General features: G+C 47.9%; 10 protein-coding genes and 1 non-coding gene across 11 annotated transcripts; 9 read left to right on the top strand and 2 right to left on the bottom strand.

The window, feature by feature from the left end:
• Positions 1 to 410: 410 nt before the first annotated feature.
• Positions 411 to 940, top strand: B0J16DRAFT_417984 (uncharacterized protein). Its single transcript, XM_046133727.1, has 2 exons — positions 411 to 516; positions 582 to 940. Exons 1-2 carry the CDS (start codon positions 435 to 437, stop codon positions 758 to 760), a joined length of 261 nt encoding a protein of 86 aa, XP_045978828.1. The 5' UTR covers positions 411 to 434; the 3' UTR covers positions 761 to 940.
• Positions 941 to 1,557: 617 nt separating this feature from the next.
• B0J16DRAFT_348698 (transmembrane amino acid transporter protein-domain-containing protein) lies at positions 1,558 to 3,310 on the bottom strand. Its single transcript, XM_046128782.1, has 2 exons — positions 1,758 to 3,310; positions 1,558 to 1,703 (listed from the first exon to the last, which is right to left on the bottom strand). Exons 1-2 carry the CDS (start codon positions 3,156 to 3,158, stop codon positions 1,647 to 1,649), a joined length of 1,458 nt encoding a protein of 485 aa, XP_045978827.1. The 5' UTR covers positions 3,159 to 3,310; the 3' UTR covers positions 1,558 to 1,646.
• Positions 3,311 to 6,065: 2,755 nt separating this feature from the next.
• On the top strand, positions 6,066 to 6,917 carry B0J16DRAFT_323945 (uncharacterized protein; the record flags this gene model as incomplete). The annotated part of the gene is made up of 1 exon (XM_046125800.1): positions 6,066 to 6,917. One exon carries the CDS (start codon positions 6,066 to 6,068, stop codon positions 6,915 to 6,917), a length of 852 nt encoding a protein of 283 aa, XP_045978826.1.
• A 377-nt stretch (positions 6,918 to 7,294) lies between these two features.
• Positions 7,295 to 8,723, top strand: B0J16DRAFT_404159 (major facilitator superfamily domain-containing protein; the record flags this gene model as incomplete). Its single annotated transcript, XM_046132773.1, has 2 exons — positions 7,295 to 7,367; positions 7,417 to 8,723. 2 exons carry the CDS (start codon positions 7,295 to 7,297, stop codon positions 8,721 to 8,723), a joined length of 1,380 nt encoding a protein of 459 aa, XP_045978825.1.
• Positions 8,724 to 9,337: 614 nt separating this feature from the next.
• Positions 9,338 to 9,721, top strand: B0J16DRAFT_388304 (uncharacterized protein; the record flags this gene model as incomplete). Its single annotated transcript, XM_046131734.1, has 1 exon — positions 9,338 to 9,721. The coding sequence occupies one exon, from the start codon at positions 9,338 to 9,340 to the stop codon at positions 9,719 to 9,721; it is 384 nt and encodes a 127-aa protein (XP_045978824.1).
• Positions 9,722 to 10,208: 487 nt separating this feature from the next.
• B0J16DRAFT_348692 (Alpha/Beta hydrolase protein) lies at positions 10,209 to 11,555 on the top strand. Its single transcript, XM_046128781.1, has 2 exons — positions 10,209 to 11,460; positions 11,513 to 11,555. Exon 1 carries the CDS (start codon positions 10,229 to 10,231, stop codon positions 11,318 to 11,320), a length of 1,092 nt encoding a protein of 363 aa, XP_045978823.1. The 5' UTR covers positions 10,209 to 10,228; the 3' UTR covers positions 11,321 to 11,460; positions 11,513 to 11,555.
• A 175-nt stretch (positions 11,556 to 11,730) lies between these two features.
• B0J16DRAFT_t306 lies at positions 11,731 to 11,812 on the top strand. The gene has a single exon. It is a non-coding gene; the product is annotated as a tRNA-His (tRNA).
• Positions 11,813 to 11,929: 117 nt separating this feature from the next.
• Positions 11,930 to 15,189, top strand: B0J16DRAFT_364683 (acyltransferase family-domain-containing protein). Its single transcript, XM_046129955.1, has 2 exons — positions 11,930 to 12,584; positions 13,186 to 15,189. Exons 1-2 carry the CDS (start codon positions 12,343 to 12,345, stop codon positions 14,978 to 14,980), a joined length of 2,037 nt encoding a protein of 678 aa, XP_045978822.1. The 5' UTR covers positions 11,930 to 12,342; the 3' UTR covers positions 14,981 to 15,189.
• Positions 15,190 to 15,309: 120 nt separating this feature from the next.
• On the top strand, positions 15,310 to 16,937 carry B0J16DRAFT_292235 (NADP-dependent oxidoreductase domain-containing protein). Its single transcript, XM_046124321.1, has 5 exons — positions 15,310 to 15,445; positions 15,633 to 16,070; positions 16,124 to 16,344; positions 16,403 to 16,549; positions 16,600 to 16,937. The coding sequence occupies exons 1-5, from the start codon at positions 15,383 to 15,385 to the stop codon at positions 16,619 to 16,621; spliced, it is 891 nt and encodes a 296-aa protein (XP_045978821.1). The 5' UTR covers positions 15,310 to 15,382; the 3' UTR covers positions 16,622 to 16,937.
• B0J16DRAFT_182430 (uncharacterized protein) lies at positions 16,906 to 18,162 on the top strand. Its single transcript, XM_046122641.1, has 2 exons — positions 16,906 to 17,374; positions 17,428 to 18,162. Exons 1-2 carry the CDS (start codon positions 17,033 to 17,035, stop codon positions 17,998 to 18,000), a joined length of 915 nt encoding a protein of 304 aa, XP_045978820.1. The 5' UTR covers positions 16,906 to 17,032; the 3' UTR covers positions 18,001 to 18,162.
• Positions 18,163 to 18,938, bottom strand: B0J16DRAFT_182427 (Mss4-like protein). Its single transcript, XM_046122640.1, has one exon. It carries the CDS (start codon positions 18,850 to 18,852, stop codon positions 18,325 to 18,327), a length of 528 nt encoding a protein of 175 aa, XP_045978819.1. The 5' UTR covers positions 18,853 to 18,938; the 3' UTR covers positions 18,163 to 18,324.
• Between the last annotated feature and the right edge of the window lie 68 nt (positions 18,939 to 19,006).

The raw sequence follows: 19,006 nt of genomic DNA, 5'->3' as shown, positions 1-19,006 counted from the left end.
TGGGTGATAATCCTCCTCCACTTGCTCAGGCCCCAGGACTTGCAATTCGGCTCCTCTACAGCAACACCCAACCCCACAAATTCACAATCATCAACAACGCAAATGACGAAGGTGGGTGTGATCCTCAGCCTGTGCAGTACAGTACAAGAAAACTGACGGGCCAATTGGCTGACATTGAGCTACCCCGCGTTTCTGACGTGGATGGCACAAGACATCGCTGGTGATAGTCTATCTTACACCCAAACAGGCAACTCTGGCTACACTCCAACCCAAGAGCTGACAAATATTGGTAAAAGCTATCTCAGAATGACGGATGGTCACGAGCTTGCGAGCTGGGAGCATGATAAATAGGTGTTTCCCCTCTTTTGGGGCCGTGATGTCTCTTCCTATCAATAAATCATACTCAACATCGTATACCGGTTCACCAAAGCAACATGGCACCTCAGACACTTGCAGAGAAAGCTAAAGCCAAGCTCCAAGCTGTTCTTGATAATCCCAACAGGAACGATGCCACTTGTATGTCATTGCAATACCAACCCAACACCCTTTGCTGATGTCGCGCTGACTTGTATGGCGGATAGCTTATAAGCAAAGGGTCATGACCACTACCACCCCTGCGACTGGTTCCGACTGGACCAATACTTGGGTGCGACGAAGTAGCAACGACCGTCGTGCCAGTGTCGGAAGCGAGGGCTCGAGTGGCTCGCCTGTACGACGCAGGTCTAGCTTTCAAGAGTGGCTCTACCCATCTGCTCGTTAAAACAAAAATGGGATATGAAGAGTTTGCTGGTCTTGTTCCTAGTCTTGGCATCGCTGGTTTGAACTTTGGAGTTGGTGTATATCTCAGAATGTAATTAAGGCATAGTTCATTTAAGATCGTATGTACCCATCAGGTAATCAATACCGATCCGTTTCCTCTAATTTGGTAATTGGCAGCAAGGTTCCAGTCAGTGTGATATCCTTCAGATGAGCATAGAAATATGACTTCTACGCCTCTCATATAAGTGCGTTTTGTTAGTACCACAGACAAGATGGCCAGCTTTCGCATCAGAGACGGGCCTGACACCAAGTTCTGCAGAATCCTTTGTAGTGTTAGTAATTCGGCAGGGCATCAGAAGAATTAGCTACCGTCGGAAGCCCGAGACGAAATAATTTGGTCACTTTATGCCAGCTTAGACTAACACTTAGGTCACTTTATTGTGGTAGCCTAAGCCCTAGAAGATGAATCTGCTGTTATGTACCTGCATATTATTTAATTTGGTTTCTTTTGAGGTGAAAAGCATCCGGGGGGGGGGGAAATACTCTGTTAGGCTTATTGCTTGTGCTCTTTGCCCTGCCCTGCATCACTCACAGCCTGGGCCCTACGTCAAGGGTATTGAGTTCAGAGAGCGAGGAATTTACATTCGAAGAGGTTGGTGCGATTGTTCTTTGGTCACCCAGCTTAGACAAGCACGTAGGCTATCTTATCTCAATAGCCTAAGCTTTAGATAATTCTTATATTACCCACCTGCGATTTGAACAAATCATCACATGGCATTAAACGGCTGGTTGTGGTAAGAAGTCGAGAATAGTGTGGAATTAATAATGTACATAGTATTCTAAATGCAACAACGCTTTTTGTCATCTATCGCAATTCAAATCATAATCTAGCTTGATCGGCAAGCAAATGGGGAGTGGGCATTGCCAGCGCTAGTAATATCAATCTAAACAAATATTAGTAACAGCTCTTTGAAGTGTGGTGATTTTGAACAACTTACGATATCCTTGATAGTAGCATAAGTACCAGCACCAAGGGTAACAATACCGATGATGAAGGCGAGGATGGCTCCCAAGCTGAAAAGCAGGTTCTTCTTCTCGAACCACTTGCCCTCACAGAGCAAGGCAAACCACATAACACCAGGGATCCAGAAAGAGAAACCGGATACGAAGAGAGCCGAGGCAAGAGAGAGCAAGTCGGAGAAGATGGGGATAGCCTCAGCAATAACCCAAGCGATGATGGTGAAGACGGCCGCGAGGGAGATCCAGGTGACCCATCCCATGGGGGTGTTGACATATCGAAGGATTGAGTCCTTGAACATACGTCCATGAAGATATCGAAGCGCAACGGTTGAATTGATCGATCCCGAGATGAAAATAACGGGCAAGGCGACTCCGAAGGCGATCTTGGAAACAAGTGGTCCAGCTGATAGCAGGGCAGGCGACTGGACGGCGGGTCCGATAAAAGCGTAGCAAAGGGCTCCAGTCAGAGTGTAGATCGAGATCTGCATGAAGCACGAGGCGTAGATGGACTTCATGTAATCGGTTGGGGTATGCATCTCGTCCATGAAGGAGAATTGACCAATGGCGAAACTGAAGGCAAAAATGATGTTACTGACGGCGACGAAACCCTCGGCGAAGCTAAGGTTTTCCTTGGGCCAGGCAGACCACTCAACGCCAGAAAGTCCACCAGTCGAGTCGCTAGCCTGAATACCGGTGGCAATGACAGTAATACCAATGGCAGCGAGAATAGAAACGAAATCGATATATCCAAGAATAGCGACTTCGGTGAAAGATGGGGGGATGGCGAGGATGAACAGAATGATGGCAGAAACAGCGGAGAAGACGATGGAGCAGACGTGTCCACCGTTGATGTCAATCAGCGCAATGCTACCAGTCAGAGCGTGTGATCCGACAACCATGACAAGCTCGAGAATAAGAGCAAGACCGAAAAGCTCGTAGCCAAAACGACCGAGCAGAAGGCGTCCGGCATCGGCGTAGGAGGTGATGTGAGGGAACTTGAGCTTCACCTGACCGACGAGGTAACTGGTATAGATGGAGACGAGGCCGAGAGTAATTGTGAGGAAGACACCAGGGAACATGCCCAGGGTGTGGTAGGCTGAAGGCAGACTGAGAGCGCCGAGGGCGACGGCCTCGACAATGGTGACAATGGCGAGACGCTTCCAGCCCAGACGGTGGAAGTGCGCATTGCCCTGGGCGGCAAGCTGCTTCTGCTGAGAGATCTCGACATCGTCAGCGGCCTCAGGGTCGTGGCGATCGTCCATCATGTTGGTGGGCTTGTCGGCCTTGGCCTTTGTTGAAGTCATTGGGTCGGCGGGTAGTAGTAGAGATGTGCGTTCGGTAGGAGGATGGGAGGAGGATGAGGATTGACTAGCACTCATGTGATGACCAAGAGATGGTCAAAGGTGGGAGACGGGAACAGGTATATTATATGAAGAAATTGGACAGAACCCTGGAAGAAAAAAGTGAGGCAGAAGTAATCTATTTAAAAGGAAGGCAGATCCGAACGGCTAGAACAGCTTTCTTACGGGCGGCAACGGCAATTGCAATGATAACGCGAATGACGAGAATGAAGAAACCAAGGCGCAGTTTTTCGGTGTACCCGGTATCCACCTCCGGCGCGTCGGGGCCGGGACGTAACCATGGGACGACACGATTAGATAGGCGTGTTCTCATTACTCCAGGTTTTTATGACATTTAAACTCGTAATAGATTTAAATTCCGATCAACGGAGTTAACATCTCGTAGACCGGGCCGGTACAGGAACAGTGATACGAGTGCATAATAGAAACTGGTTTTGTTCCTGATGCAATCTCAACTTTTTCAGTGACCAAAAGGCCCGAAGGGTGTTCACGAGCCGCGCTGTGGTGGCGGCTGGCGGTCCCTGCCCAGAAAAACCCTTCTAGACTGGGCGCTTTACCCAATAGCGTAAAGTGGTGGAAATATCTGCCGGTTGTGGGCCAAAGTGACATTTGACCATTTCTGCATCTGGTTCATTTTTACGTTGATGAAACGTGCCATTGGACGCATCATGTCAGCTGTGGAGCCCGTCATCCAACTGCCTGTGGATATCCATCACGTTATGATATCCTAACAATAACTCGACAATATGAACATCCGCTCTATAGCCGTCGAAAACGAGTCGAGAGCCTGCCGGGACAACGAGATTACTCCGGGGCCCCAAAAAGATTGACTTTGGGGAACAAGGCCATGAGATTCTCCAATCTTGAGAAAGAGTGAAAGGCACGCAGTCGGCTTCGCGGTTTCAACTGCCGATCTGCAGGTCATCGCGTGGCGTCGAAAAGACCCGGGGTCCAAACCTCTTTTATAGATCACCATACATATAAAAATTCTTCAACAAATTTTTACTTTCGTCTTACTCCACGACTACAATCTGCGCCCATGAATCGCTTATCTGTGGGGTTAAATATCTCATTGACTAATCTATGAATAATGAGTTTGGACCAACTGTTTCGCGAGGTCAGACCGATGTTTCTCTTATGTACTTCCCCTACAACGGCGAAGCTACCCCGGAACCTTCACCCATCTCAAAACGTCTTGAATCTTTGCGCTCTGGTAGGTTAACCCGCTCTGCACCCCAGAGAGTCTCTCCGGTATGGGGCTATTCGTTGCAGAGGCCTTTTAAGCTTGTTTAAACGGGCCGTATTGAAGGGGAAAGGGTCAGGTAGGGTGACAATGTGAGATGGCATTACCTAAAATATTTGTCCAACTTGTTTGTCATGGTCAGCTTGTTCTTATTTAATCTTAGAGTCTCCGGCTCCTGCCTGTTTGAGAGACTGAAGAAGTGACGAACTCGAAAGGCTGCGGCAGTTTTCGACGCTCCTCGGCATGCTCAACAGTCTTGCTACTAACTGTATTTTTGGGCCTCATGGTGCTACAGATGTGATGTCGAAGATAGAGGCATGGTTAATATACCTGATAAACCGAGAATAGCGGCCGTGAAATGTTCTTGCTCGTCCTCGGAATGGCAATAGGCAAGATGTGTAAACCAGCGACTCTTCCAATATACACAATATACATAGTTAAACATGTTCACATCCTTATCCTCCAGTCTGAGCATCCCAAATCCTTGTTTCGGTTATAATTAGAGCCCTCACAAAGATCATCTTCTTACTCCACGCCTTCGAGGTTGCGCCCTTTCTTTGTTTTCATTCCTTACCCTCCCAGACTTTGCCTTCACTATTCTATCTGAGAGCAATGTGATATGTTCTCATGGACGGAGCGTTGGTCCGCTTGTGCCAGTAGGGACAACTGGATACACTGGTCTTCGAGTAGTCCATCGTAACCTCAAGCTAAAGGGTTTGAATAAACTTGAACATGAGTCTCACAGCATACAACAATATGAACTACTTAAACTTCAGCTTTGTACACCAATTTCTTCAAGATAGGGTAGATCGGAATGTTTTCGAAATCATTTCGGTATATCGCGCCGATATAAAGTTTTCATCAACAGATTACACTTCGAATCATCATTGCATGGAACTTTTTGTTCGCCCTACCCTAACACAAGGTTCGGGCTGCTGCACAAAATGCCTCGCCTCATTCCAGCGTGTCAGTTGTTTATTTTCCATACCTGGATTGTGTGAGTTCAGCTTATCTAAGTTTTTCCGAGGCATAAATCGCGAGGTATACAGATAAAAACAAAACAATATTGTGTGATATTCGAAAACCGTAGACAGCCCGCCAGAGCTCCAAGCCTCTAACCATGTATTGAATACACGAGGAATTGCAAAGGATGAGGGTTCTCATGATCAGTCTGCATGTTTCACTTTCGACAAAACATATGCCTCAAAGGCGTGTTGTAGTCCTTAGAAGGGCTTGTTCAGAATACAGTTCCGGGTAAAGGACTGAGAATCAAGAACCGCCCCAAGATCAGAAGCAGAGAGAATGCCGGCTTATGTTATCATTCAATTTACCTTATCTTAGGCACTCTGAGCTTTAGAGGACGATCTTCTCGTTGGTCGGCCAGACCCTTCAAGTTCAATAACGGTTATGCATGCTTCAGTAAAAGAGAAAGCATTTGGGTCCGTACGTTAAACCATTATAACCTGAAAGTTCAATAAGAAAACTTGTAAAATGGATCTTCGATAAACTTTCGGACTCTCGGCGTATTAAAAGTCTTTTCCTTTTCTCAAATCAGGCACCAGATTTCCTTTGCGAAACATTTCCTTCCGCACATCCTCTTGTGCTCACTCAACCAGCTCCATCATCCTTTCCGATCACGTCGTTACAACAAAACCCACACGAGAACAGCTGACATTACTGAGATGCGACCCGTACACGCAAACGAAGCCGAGAGGCTCGTCGTATGGAAACCGATGATGATTCTTGACAAGACACTATATGGCCCTGCTTACGTCGAAAGTCTTGTAGCTCGAAATCCAGGACTCGTCACCAGCAAAACCTACGGTCGGAAGACATTACCTCTCGAGGTTTGGTACATGATCCTCGACATCATCACCAACGACCCAAGCCTGCATGACTTCGCTTTTGTACGAGCTAATTGTATCGAGATGGGAGGGAAAAGAGGCCAGACGCTCGTATGTAACAGGGTGAACCAATGGGCATCGCTCGGAGCACTCAGAAACGAAAATGAGGTTGAAGAGGTCAACATGTATCTGGCTCGACCGGATCTGAACTTCCGTCTCCTGCCTAATCCCTTCCGTCTCGATGGCGGATCCCAGCCTTGGGAAATCCCTACCCTGCTCTTCTCCTCGAAAATTAAGTCTCTTCACGTTGAAATTACTGTTCCCGACTTCATTAAGCACTTCGAAGATGGTGAGTGCCATTGTTGCCAGAACAGCCGTACGATACGTCGTCAGATCTACAAAGAGATCAGTAGCCAACAAGGCTTTTCACGGGTCCGCTGGTCTATGTTTATGCCTGTCATGTGTCCAGTGTGTGTTGGATTGGAGGCTTTCGAGCGATGCACCGAGGTATTCAGGCGCTCAAGCTCAAGAGCTTACTTGGCTTGGCTCAGAGAGGAATTGACGAAGCTCCTTGAAATGGCGGAGCCATTCAATCAATGCCTCGCCGAAAACATTAGAGTGACTTTTGGGATGCTACCGGAACAGATTCATGGCTATCCGCAAAGGCGATCAAACAGTTGCTGTTCCTGAACCATTTACTAAGCAGGATGCAAATAACGAGGCCAGTGTAAAAGGGATTAGGGGCATGGAGCACGACAACATACCTGGAAGCTACTAACCCATGGCCGGTGGCACAATACTACCCATGATGATCGCCATCGCGGGGAGCGAATCAAGAACTTACACTTCTCTTATCTATGCTTGGCGATCTTCTGCGAACGTGCAACCATACCCAAATCGCGGGGTCGATTAGCACGCCTTATCTCGAGCCTGTCACGCAATCCTTCCATATGCATTGTTATCTCGATCACCCGCATTGTTCGAGACAAACGGTTACATCTTACTTATGGTAAGCATTGAGTCCCAACACCATCTCAGTACAATAACATTACAACCTTGACATCACGATGTCTGACTCGGAGAACAAGCACGCCGATGATACTATCAACATCGAAGCATCTCGCCACACCTTTCCCAAACGTAATTTGATCAGCTTCACTTTCTCGAACCCCGCACTAACATCCTGCAGCGAAGTGGAATCGATCACCTATTTACAATGCCACCATCCTCGGCCTCTGCAGTTTCGCTGCACCCGGCCTCTGGGGCGCGATGAACTCACTCGGCGCAGGTGGTGCTCAGGAACCCTATCTGGTCAACACTGGAAATGCCCTCACCTTCTGCTTGATGATTATTTCATGCTGGTTCACGAGCGGCATAGTCAAATACATCGGTATCAAAGGCGCACTCGTCGTTGGCACTATTGGCTTTGCGCCCTACAGCGCGGGCTTGTATCTGAACAATCGGTATGGCGTCGAGTGGCTTGTCATCTTCGGGGCGGCATGCTGCGGTGTATCGGCGGGAATATTCTGGGCAGCTGAAGCCGCGATCGCAATCGGATATCCTGAGCCGCGAAACAGAGGGCGCTTGGTCGCATATTGGCTTTCCTTTACCAGATTTGGCCAGATAATGGGCGGTGCGATTAATCTAGGCCTCAATGTTGATCGGAATGAAGCGGGCAAGGTTTCTTACAAGGTCTATCTGATCTTCATCGCACTTCAGGCCCTGGGTCCCTTCATCGCATTCCTCCTCAACAAACCCTCCAAGGTGCAGCGTTCCGACGGCCAAAAGGTTGATATGAGTATTCATGACCACCCATTGAAAGAGTTCAAAGCCACTACCCGAACATTCATGAAGAAAGAGTTTCTCCTACTCATCTTCTGGATCGGCCAAGGCGTATATTCGGAATCCGTGTTCTTTACCTACATCGCCCTTTGGTTCAGCGTACGTGCTCGAGCGCTGGGTTCTTTTATCTCGGGGATCGTCGCGATTATTGCGGGTAATCTTCTTGGGGTCTGGCTAGACCAGAATCAGATCGCTCTCAAAAGGCGTGCGCGATGGGCATATGCTGTTATCATAACCCTGCAAGGAGGATGGTGGGTCTGGTTGACCGTCAATGTCACCAAGTTCAATCGTGAAGGGGCTCTCTACGACTGGAGTGACCCTGGCTTTGGAGCCGCGTTCGGCGTCTTCGTGTTTCTTGTCACTGGCTTTCAGCTGAACTACAACTTTGCTTTCTTCATTATCGGAGAGATCTCTACCAGCCCCCAAGAGACTGTACGTCTGTCAGCGCTGTTGCGAGGCACAGAGTCGGCTTGGCAGGCGCTTAGCTATGGTCTCAACGCGCTGCCCATCATGGCGACTGTCGGCAGTGCGTATGTGAACTTTGGGCTCTGGGCTATTTCGATCTTGCCGGCATGGTTGGTCATCAGGCAATTAGGTACTAGCCAGACTGATAATTTGGATGAGGCTGTGACAAGCGAGAAGGCGGCCCCCTAGGGTGCCAGAAGAATTGGTTGTCGAAAGCAAGAGACGGAATAGTTTAGCAACCTTATGCTGGGTTAGATTAGTATTTAGACTATTTTATTTTGATAGACTAAGCGTTAGAGGACAACTATTCTGTTACAACACAGTCTAGGAGTAGATACAATGGAGATCGATCTTTTTTACCCTCGTGGAACTCAGCTTTCAGCTCATTCGTTTTGTCTAGCATTTTAAGGACGCCGGTTCAAAGCTTCCATGTGTCCATAGTGCAGTTGACTGTTCTAGAGCTCGTGGGACTGATCATGTTCGCTTAGATAGTTGCTGCCGCTGAACAAGATTGACGTGTTAATTCTTTTGACTCTATGAACATTGCTACGTTTCAAGGGCTTTGTTGTCTGTAGCCATCCTTACAAAGGACGATGCGAACTAGTGAACATCAAAAAGATGTTCTTTGAGCGCTCGTTGTTCCAATGAGTATATAGAAGCTGGCTTTTTGCTTCTCACGTCTTCCAGAGCTCATATCTACTAATCCATCACTCAACTCTTATCCTAACAGTCTATCACATTACATCATTTCCGATCCATTTTCAGTTAAATCTTATCACCAATCGACCTTCGAAAAATACATCATGTCTACTCATCACCTTTACGTCGCTATCTGTCAAGGCCGCGGAGACGGTCTTCCCCGCCATTGGATTCTGATGGTGCATGAAGTTGGTTCTCGACAGGCCATTTGGTACCACTCTACTGGTGGACCAACTCAAGGTAGGCAATACGAGGTCGTCATTCAACCGAAGCGATTCGATAGCCGTGGCATCGAAAAACAATACTTCATCTGCGACATTTCTCCTAATCGCTTCGGAAAACTCAAGGCTGCGGCGCAGCGAACTCCTCCCATGAACTGCCAGCAGTGGGTTGTTGATGTTCTTCGCGACCTCGAGGTACGCAGTGGCTTGGTTCCTCAGGGAACTTCAAATCAATGGCAAGCTTGTGTAGAGCCCTGTCCATACTAAGATGCTGACGAATCTAGCAGTGACATTGGAACGGTATTGCGGGCCGATACCCCCTCTCTTGCAGAGTTCCAGAAATAGATTCGTAATTGCAGTACACAAATTGTCCAGATAGGTAAGGTGTGGAAAGTAACAACCCTTAACGGTAAATATGTTGGTGAGTTGTTTTCCTTTGTAAACCAACAAGTTTGCGTAATCAAACAAGGTACCACACAGCGTCTGTGCTCGGGAGGAATGATTGGTATTGGCAGATTTCTTTGTTCTCTCTATCTTTTAGAACTCGTGACACCCACGAGCCATAAGCTAAACTTGATCCATCAATAAATGGTAAGTACTTGTAACAATTCCTTTGACTTCATGAATGTCTGTGATCTTTGATCTATTTGAGGTTTGCTAGTGGCACATCTGGAGATAAGATGCCCTCAATGCGTACTTGATAAAACAACACTTTTGATCACATGAAGCCCGTGATCTTTGATACAAAGCGGTCCGTTTACAAAACAACAGATCATGTTCAAACAAACACTTTTGGGACATAAGTTACAACGGCTGCTTGTGCCACGGTATGATTGTGCTGTCCACACATTCCGCCCTTTAAGTTTGTGGACCTTTGATTCATTCATTCGGCTACGTGCATCGAACACACGTGCCTATTCCACCACCAACAACAACCACAAGTGCTTATTAAAGACATCCTATCCCCCAACCCTCAACCTCAAAATATTTCCCTCCAGCATTCTCACCATGGCTCAGAGTCCCTACATCGTTGAGCCCACTGGGCCTCACACCCACAGTCTCATTATCCTTCATGGCCTTGGATCAAACGGCAAAAAGTTCGGCCGCAAACTTCTCGAAACTGGCATCTGCTCTGATGGCAAATCACTGCCTGAGCTTCTCCCCGGCGCAAGATTTATCTTTCCAACCTCCAAGAAACGCCGTTCCAGTGCCTTTCGGCGCAGTAAATTGACGCAGTGGTTCAACATTGCTAGCCTTGAGGACCCTTCATACCGCAACCATACACAGGCCCAGGGTCTGGAAGAATCATCACTCGAGATCTTTGACCTGCTTGATCAGGAGCGACAGAAAGTTCCGGATAAGAACATCATCCTGGGTGGAATTAGCCAAGGATGCGCAATGGGCCTTGTATGCCTGCTTGCGATGGACTTTCCAATTGGAGGATACTTCGGAATGAGCAGCTGGCTGCCATTTGCTACTGAGATCCAAGATTTCGTGACCGAAACTGAGGACGCAGAATTTTCCGACGAGGATGAAAATCCATTTGATACTTCCGACGACGACGAGATAAGAGATTTACGCACCCCCAGCGCCAAAGTTCACGACTACATGAGAGATCTGATTTCGTTAGAGACTCATTTTCTTGCAGAGATGGGATCGCTTTCGACGCCAGTGTTTATGGGTCATGGGGATGCGGATTGGAAGATCAAACCCGCTCTGGGTGAGGAAGCGTGTCGTACCCTACGTTCAGTGGGTTTCGACGTGGAATGGAAACTCTATGAAGGACTAGGTCACTGGTACAGAGTTCCGGATGAGATTGATGATATTGTTAACTTCATCAGATGCAAAGTTGGGTGGTCTTTGTGAGCATGTTGGGGAGAGACAGGGCATGGCTTAGGGAGGGTTACTGGACACACCGGTTCATAGCTACGTGTCTAACATGCATAGATCAATTGGATGAGATCTTGTGTTGTTTGGCTTTTCTGTAAATAGCTATTGTTTTGTATCTGCATAGCATGTCAGTGTCTTGGCAACCTGAGTGGAGCTGGATCCGCTCACAATACAAACACGATGTTGAACATCAATGTCTATTCAATCAACAACACACCAGAGTATCACATGAACAAGTCTTTCGTGACAAATATTCGTGGCCTTATCTCATTGGGTCCGACGTAGACCCGCGGTTATCCGGTGAAGAAGTCAAGTGGCTTTCCATGCTGTGGGTCAAGAGTACATGAGGTGGAATAAATGACCAGGATTGCATCAATCAGAAAAAAGCCGTCATCGTATAGGGGTCAGTACATCAGTTTGTGGCTCTTCGAAGCACTGAAAACGCAAGTTCGAGTCTTGCTGACGGCAAAACGTCAAATGTCTTTCAGGCGGATCATCTCTTTTTGCTGAGCTTAGAATACCTCTAAAATATCTAAAAATTATTTCTTTTACTTTTTTTTTTTTTTTTTTTTTTTTAAATCTCCCGATGTCCTCACAATACCATTTGTTCTTGTTATTCAAGAAATACTCGCTGGTATCTGTTCTCTCATTCACAATTGCTCAATTCAAATTTATCCAAATGTGCATATGTTCTATCTACAGCTCACGTATGCAGACGTACTTCAGTGATTATGCACAGCTACTTTGACGTCACTCCAAACACAATGTAACAGAACACCTCTACCGAATTCTCATCCACTGGCAATCCATACACAGACTTTGTTTGTCATAGGAGTCGACGCAGTGTATCACAGCTCGTGGGCGACTATAAATACTGTATTGACCGATCTTCAAAATCTTTCTGTTAAAAACATCTCTAAGCGACAAACCACGAAGCACAATAGAAGGTTTATATATACTATCTATTATACTTATTCTACCAGAATTGACATCCAAAAATGCCGGACACACAAACGACCCCGCGCAAAGACCACAAGAAGTGGAAATGCCAAGTCAAGGTTAACGATAAGATTTGCGGCAAGATCAACGACATCACCAAGACCATGTGCGAGGAGTGTGGAATTCGGCGAAAGGCCGACACCGAGGCCCTGGCAGAGGACGATTCCGTGATTGGAGAGATGTACAGGTTAGACGATGACTTGACGGAGCATTGGAAGTACTTCAGCCCTGAAAAGATGTCGTAGATTGTTGTCAGATTGGAAAACATCATATATAGATTCTCAAGAGTCAACGGGTCTTTCCATGACGAAATAGACCTAAAATAGAAATTTTAGTATCCTCATGCCAAATCGCAAGTGACTCGTAGCCGTTGTGTTCATTCAAACATTTCACCAACGCCAGACAATTCGTCAATCGTTGGTTTTCCTCCATCAACTTCCAACGTTCACTCGACGTCTCGATTTAACAGGGTCTATATCATTAGAGTGAGCGCCAGGATGATCTGTATTTATGTAACATGTTCTCGATCATAATACGCAACTCATCCGAGTATTGATCATGCTTTGACGCGACGCGTTCATTACGCGTTGTTCATTAATTCGTTACCCTACATTAATCTCGGTCGGTGATGTGGCTCCGCAATAGTGTGGCACAACACCAAAAACAGCTAACCCAATGCAGATCTCACCTTAGCTAATCGTGACAGGGGTGCTATCAAGGACACTCTGTACAGCCTCCCTTCAATCAATCCGACCGTCATCATCCTCAGTCGCAACGCATCGCATCGCATCGCGCATCTCGACCACCGCGCGATTGACTGAATGAATGCTCCCAACCGCTAGATCACGACCATCCCAGTCTGGCATCATGGGCCAAGGGCAACAGCCGGATCTGCTGCCTCGCTCTGAGCACGAGGATAAGCCCTCATCAGCACCAAATTCCCGACTCAACAGAGACAAAATCAAGTGTCTCGACGGTCTTCGAGGTATCGCCTGTCTCCTCGTCTTCAACTATCATTTTTTCTGGCCATGGACGCCTGTTATTATGCTCGGTTATGGCGCGTTTCCCCCACGTGCGCCTGAGCCTTATTGGGGCTGGCAATCGCTTCCCATTATCTGTCTCTTGCATCGTGGACGTGCTATGGTCGCCATCTTCTTCGCCATCTCGGGATATGTCATTTGTCGCCATATTCTGCGCCTGATCCATGAGCGCAAGCTCGATACTGCTTATCAGAAGCTTGCATCCTCCGTCTTCAGGCGGGTCTTTCGCCTTTACATCCCCCCCACTATCAGCATGTTCCTGGTGGCTGTGCTAGCTCAGGTTGGCGTCTTCAAGTCCGAGTTCTCCATCTACAAGGGCCCTGACTCACATTACATCAACGCTACTATCACCCATGCTGATTTGGCCGAGAGCAACATTTGCGTCAATGGAACTGCTGTCAGAGGTGCAACAGGCATTGCGAACTATCTGGGTCTCGAGACCACCGCATACCTTCGCAACACGACTGGCTACCCACTGGGAAACACCACTGAATGGACCGATATGCTGCTTTGTGTTAACCACACTACGCGATCTTATGGACCATCTCAGCTCTACACATTGGAATCCGAGTACGAAGCCCAATTCCCAAAGAACGACACCAACACGACAAAGCTAGTGAAAGATTCGTCCGCGATGGAGCGACTGGCATCACTCAGCTATTACGATGAGGACCTGGACCTACCCCTCAATGCCACCAATGCTACGAACTCTCTTAACTTGACCTGGGTTCAGATGGGAGGCTCGTGGGAAGAACACCCCTTCATCCACCCCAACTTGACATACGCCATGAAGAACTTCACGCGCTCCTATGCTGAGTGGGCCAACCCTTTCAACTTCGGCCATTATCACACTCGCTACGATCCTCACACCTTCACAATTCCAATGGAACTTCGCGGCTCGATGCTCATCTACATCTTCCTTCTCGGCACAGCGTTCATGAAGGCCAAATGGCGAACGAGAATCGGCAGTTGCTTGTCTGCGTACAGCTTGATTTTCGGACGTTGGGACATGGCGACATTCTTGGGCGGCATGCTGCTCTCGGAGCACGATATCCGTCGATCATCTGATCTGCCGCCATCAGCTGCTGGCGCGAAAGCTCGTGGCGTGGATTTCCAGCGGACAACCAAGGGAACAGCGTTGAGATGGGCTGGTATCATCTTGGCGCTTTATTTCCTCTCTTACCCTGACGCCGGTGCCGAGTACACTCCTGGCTTCGCCTATCTCTCAACCTGGGTGCCAAGGTACTACATTCCGCTGTCCGGATGGATGTTCTACCAGGCGATGGGTGCGGTTCTTCTCGTCGCCTGCATCATGCGCAGTCCGGTCCTCGTTCGTTTGCTCGAAAGTCGATTCCCACAGTATCTGGGCAAGGTCAGCTTCTCACTGTATCTTGTGCATGGGCCTGTCCTGCACAGTCTGGGATTCTGGATCATGCCGCGGCTGTTTGACAGTTTTGGAAAGATGGGCGGTTATGCGATCGGATGGGTTATTCTCATGGCCGTCACGTTTTACCTCACCAATATATGGAACAACAAGGTTGACGTTTGGAGTGTAACCGTCGGAAGGAGAGTGGAGAAAATGCTTGCGGAGGAATGACGATTTGGTGATGATTATGATAACAATCGATGGCCAACAGGCCCGAAAAATGACCACGATGTAAATAGGTGATTTTCAGAACTGCGAACCGAAAGGTATCGGCATGCCGCAGAATGAGTTGATATGTAGAGAAATGTATTTGTTCGACGCAAGCGTGTTCCCATACTGTTGCCCGTGAGTTGACTGCTGAGAGCCTGAGAGAAGATAATTTGAACTTGGTTATGTCGTGCTGAGTTTTGGGCTACTTTATTTTGGGATCATGAGCTTCTCAGATTTTTGCTTATCTGACGCTGGGTCTACGTCATCCCCGCTTCTGCACCAAGCGAGGTCGGACCCATTACTTCTTCAAATCGCTGCTCCTGACATCATTGAAACAACATCAATTCTTCTTCTTTCACCTTCATGAATAGCAAAATACTCGCAAAAATGACATCGCAACCTTCACTTCTCTCTGCAACGGCTAAGGTATGGTACATCCAATTGGCGAAATGAACCCCGCGTCAAGATATGAGAATCAACGCCGAGAGCGTAAGGAACGAAAGGATTTGGTCGCTTCATGCGAATGTAGACCAGCCTTGGGCTCCAAATTATCCCTGATTCACTCAAGTTCAAAGAATGATTGTCCTCAAGTATCCCAGCTAACGCAGTGCAGCTCAACAATGGCCTCACCATCCCCTGCGTACAGCTGGGCCTCTACATGATGTCTACCAGGGAAGCCACCGATGCAGTCCGTCAAGGCCTTCTCACCGGGTACCGCGCATTTGACTGTGCGCAAATGTACCGAAACGAGCGCCAGGCCGGTAAAGCTATCAGCGACTTCCTTGCTAGTAGCGAGAACAAGTCCGGCTTGAAGCGCGAAGATATATGGTACACTTCCAAGCTTGCCAGCTGCGATGAGTCGTACGATGTGGTGCGACGATCGGTGAAGAAGTCGGTCGAGGCTTCGGGTTTGGGATACATTGATCTATTTCTTCTACACAGTCCTTATGGAGGAAAGGAAGCGAGACTTACTAGCTGGAAGGCTCTTGAGGATGCTATCGACGCGGGGGAGATCCGTGCTGCTGGAGTCAGCAACTTTGGCTCTGCCCACGTGAGTCTAATCTGTGCTTTCGCACGCCAGAGTAGATCGCTAACATTATCCAGATCGAGGAGCTTATGGCCTCTAACCCTCGCATCCCTCCTGTCATCAACCAGATCGAGGTTCACCCGTTCAACACCCAAGAGGGCATCCGTGCCACGTGCGCGAAGCACAACATCGCAATCGAAGCCTATGCACCTCTAGCCCGCGCCGAGCGCATGGATCACCCTGCCATTCTTGACATGGCTAAGAAGTACTCCGTCACCCCAGCCCAAATATTCGTCAAGTAAGGACAAAGCACTCCGATCCCTTAGGACGAGCTAGAATGACTGACTCTGTTTCAGATGGGGTCTCCAGCATGACTTTATTACTTTGCCCAAGTCTACCAAGCAGAAGCGCATGATCGAGAACGCGACTGTCGATGGATTTGAGATTTCGGAAAGCGATATGAAAGCGTTGGACGCTTTGGATGAGCACTTGGTCACAGACTGGTGAGTACCTTGCGAGATGGTCGATAAACCTCTGGCTAATAAATTAATAGGGACCCTACCGATGCGCCGTAGTTTGTTCGGAGTCGCTTCAAAAGTCGAGATACGAAAGAGGCCCTATGGCTATCCAATCAGATGTAGACTTAAGCTGAATAAGAAATCTTTATTGGATATCAGAAGACTTGGTTATTGTGATCACGAGCGAGAAAACCCACAACCCATTCCATATACTTATTCAAACTCGGCATGCTACTTTACGCTGTTGGTGACTGCTCAACATTTATGCCGAAGGCCAATCAAAAAACAAGGCGAAGCGCTCGCTAATACAACCCTTGGAAATCAGGCATGCATTTCACTCAAACACTTCTATCTCATGCAGGTTCTCCCTCGCCAACTTACTCTGGACATCACAGGCATCTTTCACCATTCTAAGACCTATACCAGCCAAATCGTTTTCCTCCGCTCAGTTTGAGGATCGTGTCAGCGATGGATCCTGACGACCTTGTAGAACACACAAAGAAGCTCCACGACGTAGCTCGCCATGCGTACAATAAACGTGTGGCTTTCCATTCGATCGCTTCTGATCGCTATCGAAAAGTTCTCGACAGGGCTATCAGAAATGTCCTCAGTACAGAACTAGCGAAATTTACCTACGCACAAATTATTGATGGCCTCCCGATCGCGGATGTTGCCTTTGATCGACGAATTACTGGCATTGGAGGGGATCATCCTATTGACGACCATGAGACGTTGTGCGCGGGAACCTTGGAGTTGGCAGAGAAATATTATCAAGAGTGGGAACCTGCAAAGCTCAAGTTTAACCCTGATGTAAGTTCACTGAACCCCAATGGTGCTGCCTTACTCTTACCATTATACCAAAGACGATCCGGATCTTTGAAACTTCCAAGCCCGGCTCGAAAGCTTTCAATACCCGACTTGTAGAACTGGTGGCCGTTTCTTTGCACCAGATCGCTGTGATGTTATTCAAAGCGGATCACCGGCTACACGAAGGTGACGTTGATGCTGTCACAGACTGGAGGCTGCCACTCGTCGGTGACATGCTGGACATCCCTTCTGGACCTACTCTTTTCACCCACCACGGGTACCAAGACGATGATATATATCCTGAGGGTGTGGCAGATATGGTCGGTTACTGGGCAGAAGATCGAATATTGGGTGGTGTTGCTGTTTTCGAACGACGTCCCGCCGACTTGAATGAGATTCCTAACATCTACTTCCATTCCTGTCGTAAAAGCCAAACGATACGAGTCTATCAACTTCAGGATGAACAGCAACAAGCCCTATTTAACTTTCTTCTTCAGGAAGAAGGCACCTTATTCCCCTCGCCACTTCCAATACTCTCAGATAAGCACAACCGTGTGCGCGCGGATGCACCAAAGGCACTTACGCATCATCATATATATATAGAGACATTTGGGAACAAAAGCCTCTAGATATTTTCCAGTGGCGAATCTTTAACAAGAGACCACAAGATGAGATTGACTATCCAGAGATTGGGGAAACGATCCGACGGATCAATGCACAGCTGGGGATCCCTCTGCCGCGACCTCGTCCACGTTCTTTATCACCGCCGGCGAGTGTTGAAGGCGAAGAAAGCTATAGAGAATAGTCGACAATTAATCTACGGTCAAAGGTTACTGCGTAGCAGAAAATCTGCCCTTGAAGGCTCGGTGCGCCGAAATCCAGTATCCTAAATGATGTCCGATCTAAGCTGGCATAAACCGAATGAATTTGTTTGTCTCTTATGGTTTTAGCGGCTAATTGTTTGATGAGACCTTCGAACTGTCGCCTTGACATCTCTTTCCCTTGTGAAGGATCGGCATGTCGTCTGTAACACCCTTGATCTCACTCTCACAAAACTCGACATTGAACCAACCGCCGAATATCTGATTTGCATAACCCTCCGCAGGAACACGAACATCTGTGCTTTCAGCGCCGTCGCCGAGGAGGTAAAGAGGGTCAAGGCTCCCAGTAGCGATGCTGATGTCCTGTCCGTCGGGGTGCCAAAAGAGAAACGATCCGCAGGTATCGCAGAAGCCTCGGGAGATTGTGTCCGTCTTTTTGTATCTCTTGATCCTGTTTTCAGAGTCGCCTTGCCACTCTATGGCTGAAACAGGGACGGTTAAAGTCGCCAGGAAGAAGCCGCCGGTTTGTTTTCGGCATTGGGTACACTGACAGATGCATCCCAAAGTATCCTTGGAGAGGTTGTGGTGTGCTGGAAAGGTGATCTTGTAGCGGACGGCTTCGCAGAGGCATCCACCCTCGAGGTGCAGTTCTGATGACATGGTTTCTGTAATTGTGAATGGGAAGTAAATGTAGAAGTGGGTTTGTACAAGTAGGGCCTACTTCCGTTTATATGAACTTCCGAATGATGACGTGGCTCTGAATCACACATGTCAATCGCGCCCTGTGAGTTGGCTAAAACAACACAATGATAAA

The sequence above is a fragment of the Fusarium flagelliforme genome (genome assembly GCF_020744385.1).
Source record: "Fusarium flagelliforme strain FIESC 12 MPI-CAGE-AA-0113 chromosome Unknown B0J16scaffold_7, whole genome shotgun sequence".
Taxonomy (NCBI): domain Eukaryota; kingdom Fungi; phylum Ascomycota; class Sordariomycetes; order Hypocreales; family Nectriaceae; genus Fusarium; species Fusarium flagelliforme.
The sequence above is the reverse complement of the archived record's forward strand: the minus strand, read 5'-3'. Positions and strand labels throughout refer to the sequence as shown.